The sequence below is a fragment of the Harmonia axyridis genome, chromosome 4 (genome assembly GCF_914767665.1).
Source record: "Harmonia axyridis chromosome 4, icHarAxyr1.1, whole genome shotgun sequence".
Lineage (NCBI taxonomy): Eukaryota > Metazoa > Arthropoda > Insecta > Coleoptera > Coccinellidae > Harmonia > Harmonia axyridis.
This window is the reverse complement of record NC_059504.1, coordinates 13,877,623-13,882,221: the sequence shown is the minus strand read 5'-3', so window position 1 is coordinate 13,882,221 and position 4,599 is coordinate 13,877,623. Positions and strand designations below refer to the sequence as shown.

The 4,599-nt window shown below is 42.2% G+C and overlaps 1 protein-coding gene across 1 annotated transcript in view; it reads left to right on the top strand.

Moving 5' to 3' along the window:
• The first annotated feature begins 2,504 nt into the window (after positions 1–2,504).
• LOC123677705 overlaps positions 2,505–4,599 on the top strand; it is a 163,951-nt gene continuing 161,856 nt past the window's right edge. The window contains exon 1 of the mRNA XM_045614388.1: positions 2,505–3,413. Within this exon, the coding sequence (XP_045470344.1) occupies positions 2,859–3,413 (555 nt within the window). The 5' untranslated portion in view covers positions 2,505–2,858. The remainder of the gene's footprint in view (positions 3,414–4,599) is intronic.

Below are 4,599 nucleotides of genomic sequence, written 5' to 3'. Positions count from 1 at the left end.
TTTTGTCGTATAATTTTCCTTATTTACCCAAATAATACAACATTTTCATGAAGATTGACTATTATATTGTGTCATGCATCTCTTAATTCCAAATTTCTAAATAAAAGTGGATGATCCCAGAGTAGGTTCTTCATATACCTAGAAGAGTCACACTGAAACTCATACAGAATTGTAAGAAATTACTTGGGCACAAAACATTGATGAAATTTTCAGAAAAATCTTGTTTTTTTTTTTGATGAAGACCTGTTAATCTGAATTTTTACTTGAATCATTCTTATGATGTCCTATATATTTGTCCAAAACAATTACTCAGACTCTTTGTGTCGTTGTTTATCTTCTAATTTTGAGTAATAGAGAAAACAGAAATTCAGTTGGCCATAACTATGAAATCATTAGATCAATTTGGTAGGTGAACAAACATAGTGAATTAAGTATTTCTTTAAAGTGACTCTGTCTGCTCACAGATAGCCTTATGGGGTTTCGCGCAACACATACTTTGGCCCCGGCGTATTTATAGAGGTCATAGCGTTGCAACAGAGTTACCTCTCTACGATTATGTGAGAGGGTGTGTCTTAGGCAGAGATCGCTGGATAGCCTATCTGATGAGTCCACCAGCGATCTCAAGGCGAAACTCCAAACCCCTGGGGGTGAACGCATCTCGTATCTTGGCTCTAGAAAGACTCGCCAAACCTTAAACGTAACGTACCCTGAAAATTTCAAATCAGGTTTTCAAACATATCGTTTATAAGGACGACACCACCACAGAATACCAAAATGAGTTTATAGGTTGCAAGAACAAGCGCATAATTATTGTCGTTTATCATGAATTACCAAATTATTAGAAACGTCAAGATGAATAGGACTAATCTTCAAAATATGCGAGTCAATATTTCGAAACCTAGAGTTGAGTCTGATTCGAGATATTGAAGGTTGTTGTTTGAAAAAATGAATGAAAACGAGTTTCACGTATTGATAAAACACCTCTTTAATGGTAAAAATACTGTGCAAGCAAAGCAATGCTTAGTAATATTCACCCAAAGGCAGCAGTTGTTTCAGAACAAATCAAAAAAGTTCACGAAATTTTTAAAGCGATCGTAAATTTAATTGGCATGAGATATTGGTGGAGTTAAAGGGATTAGAATGCAGTGCATCCACTATTTCTCGATGAGAAAGGTTTGCTCGAAATGATGGCACGTTTGCTCATCGCTGATCAAAAGCAACAACGCTAGACTATTCCGAACGTTCTTTGAAGTTCATTAAGAGAAATGAATAAGATGTTTTACATCGATATGTGACACTGGATGAAACAATTATACATCACTATAATCCTAAATCAAAGAGAGCCTCAGCTGAGTGAAAACAGTCGGTGAAAGCTGAAAGCAGTCTCTAAATCTCTAACCTCAGTTGGCAAGGTTATGGCATGTTCATTGTCTATCTTGGCAAAGGGAAACCATCAACACTGAATATTATATAACGTTACAGGATCGATCGAGTACGGAATTTAAGGAAAAGCGTTCTCAAATGCAAAAGAAAAAATTCTCTTTCGCAAGACAATACTTTTTGTCACAAATTGATGCGCATCCAACTGTTTGACCACCTAGCTCATTCTCGAGATCTGACCTTCAGTGATTACTGGCTCTTTGCAGACCTCAAAAGAAATTTGGCTCTAATGAAGAAGTTATTGCCGAGGTTGAAGACTATTGCTAAAACAAAGACTTATATTTCTACAGAAAATGCATTGAAAAGTTACTATGTTTTTCTTAAGAAAACAAACTGTTTAAATCTATGGGAGATGAATACCCAATTATTAGGGGCCTGTAGCGATCCTGGTACATCTGAGGATTCGAAAAATTATCACTTGGAGAATCGGTCCTGGTTGAAGCAACCCTTCCGATTTCAGAGCGAGTTAAGTGTTATAGACATAAATATTGAAGAGGGGAATTAGAGTGCATGTGAGACTAGGTTGACGAATAAACACGAATTTTTAAGGAAAAATTTTCTTTTCCTGGTTAGTCGTTGAGCTCATTTGAACTATAAAGTCTACAGAATTGCAATACACATCGGTCAAGCCGTTTTTGAGTAAAGTATTGCTTTATATATTACTTGATCCTTCAAACGAAGATGAACAATTTGTTTGTCCATCCATGTTCATCCCTATTCTATCTAAAAAATTAATCGAATCATCTTATGAAATCAATCTCTATAAAGAATAACCCTCATTCCAAATCGTTATCGTGTCAAATTTCATTCAGATTTACCCCAAGCAGTTCTAACACCCACGCGTTCAACCCTAACCGATCGATGTTCTCGACTCTACCTCCGACCGTCAACAGATGGCACTCCTCCCGCCCGAAGAACCGCCTTGCCGCTAGACGTCGCCAGTGTCGCGTCAGCCGCAGACGTGTAATTGATCTGAGCGGGCCGGGGCGGCGGCGGTGTCCTATCGATCTCTTCAGCGCCTGCGCCCTAAAATCAGTGTGAGCGCCAGTGTCGAGCGAGAGACGGCCGGCACAGCTCGCGCCCGGGCGGGGAGGACTGTTACCAACATACCTTCTCAAAGATGGCGGCCGTTGCCAGAAGCAGCAGCAGTGCTCGCGTACAAGACGAGAAATCTCGCGGAGTCGAGAAGCAGTGAAAGCGAAGGACAGTCGTGTGTAGTGCCGTGAGATAGAGATGTGATGTGCGTTGAAGGTTGCGTCGCGACACGTCAGTCAACGTCGCCGTCGTCGTCGTCGAGCATGCAGCATGACGGAGGTGAGAGAGGCCGGGGGGCGGCCTAGCGGGCCCTGGCAGAAGGAGCCCGGGGGAGCCACGAGGGGGGCAACCGCAGCAGCGATGCTCCCGGCTCCCGCAGCTGAATGCACCGCAGAATGCACCAGGTCTCGTCGGTCGGCCTGTCTTTGCTCCTGATGGCCGCCGGCCTGGCGTTCGCCACTGCCACAGGTAACAACGTCCCGCCGCTACTGAACCCCTGGCTGTCGACCAACGACCTGCAACTCACGGACGAACTGCGGGCCGTCTGTTCTTCGTCGCATACCACGTCAACGGAGGAGATAACCTCTTCCGCTTGTCCGCCGCCTTGTCCCCCCGCCACTGTTAACAGTAACTCTACTCAGTGCCTTTATTATTTGAAAGAATCGCACAAAGAGGAGGTGTGCGGCCGCGACCTGGGTATAGAGCGCAGGCGCGAGGTGCTGCACGGTCTTCGGATGCGCCACTGTTGCGAACACGCTGTAGAAGGTGCCCTTCCTGAGATCGCTCTTCGGGGGGGTGCCCCTTGTAGACAGATGCTGGACGAACTCCTGGTGCTGGACAACCTGGCCGGACAGGCTGCCTGCATCAATGCCGACCTTTTGTCGCGCTACGATTGCGGACAACCCTACTCCAGGATGTACCGGTGTAAACACTGTAAGGTAAGAAACAAACACCAAAAACACTGCCAAAAAGTTTAGATCTTCTGAATTATATATCTAGGTTTTCCTTCTGACTCCTAAACTGTCCCTTCCTCCATTTCTATCAAGATCTAGGTGCTCTATGAATCCTCTTAGGTTTGAAGTTTTTCCAGTGTTATTGTCCAAGTTATGTATACCCTATGTTGCGCTATGATTATGGACAATCCTATTTCAGGAGGTACAGGTGTAAACACTGAGAGGTAATACCTAACACAATGCTGAAATGTTTCAATCTCCTGAATCATATATCTAGGTATTCCTTTTGAATCCTGAACTATATCTTCCTCCATTTCTATCAAGTACTAGGTACTCTACGAGTCCTTTTAGGTTTGAAGCTTTTCTTGTGTTATAGTGCATGTTATGAAGACGCTGTCGTGCTGAATATGAAATATGGACAATCCAATTCAGGATGTACCAGTGTAAACACTTTAAAGTGAGAACCAAATGCCAAACGCACTGTCAAAAAGTATCAATCTTTCGAATCATTTATCTAGGTATTCCTTCTGACTCCCAAACTATTCCTTCCTTCATTTCTATCAAGATATAGATCCTCCATGAGTCCTCTTAGGTTTGACTTCTTGTGTTATCATCCATGAAGACACTATGTCACCCTATGATTTTGGAAAATACAAATCAGGATGTACCAGTAAAAGCACTGCAAGGTAAGACCAACCACACTGCCATCAAGTCTCATTATCAAAATCATATATCTAGGTACTCCTTCTCTATCTAAACTATCAATTCCTTCATTCCTATCAAGTTCAAGTCTTGCTCTTCTATATGTTATTCAAATATGCTTCAACCGAGGACAACACTACACCTGGATATACCGGTGTTAACACTTCAAGGTAAGACCAACCTCAGTGCCATCAAGTTTCAATCTAAATCATATATCTTAGTATTCCTTCATTCCTAAACTATTACTTTCTCCATTTCTATCATGGGTTTTCTCTCCTATAAGTCCTCCCAGGTATGAAGCTCCTCTTGTAGTATTGTCCATGTTATGAAGAAGCTATTTATGGACAATTTCATTGAACAATATACCGCTGCAAACATTGCAAGGTAAGACTAAATCTATTGGAATCAATTTTCTAATTCAAACATCCAGGTACTCCTTTCGTCTCATAGACTATTTCTTCCTTCTTTT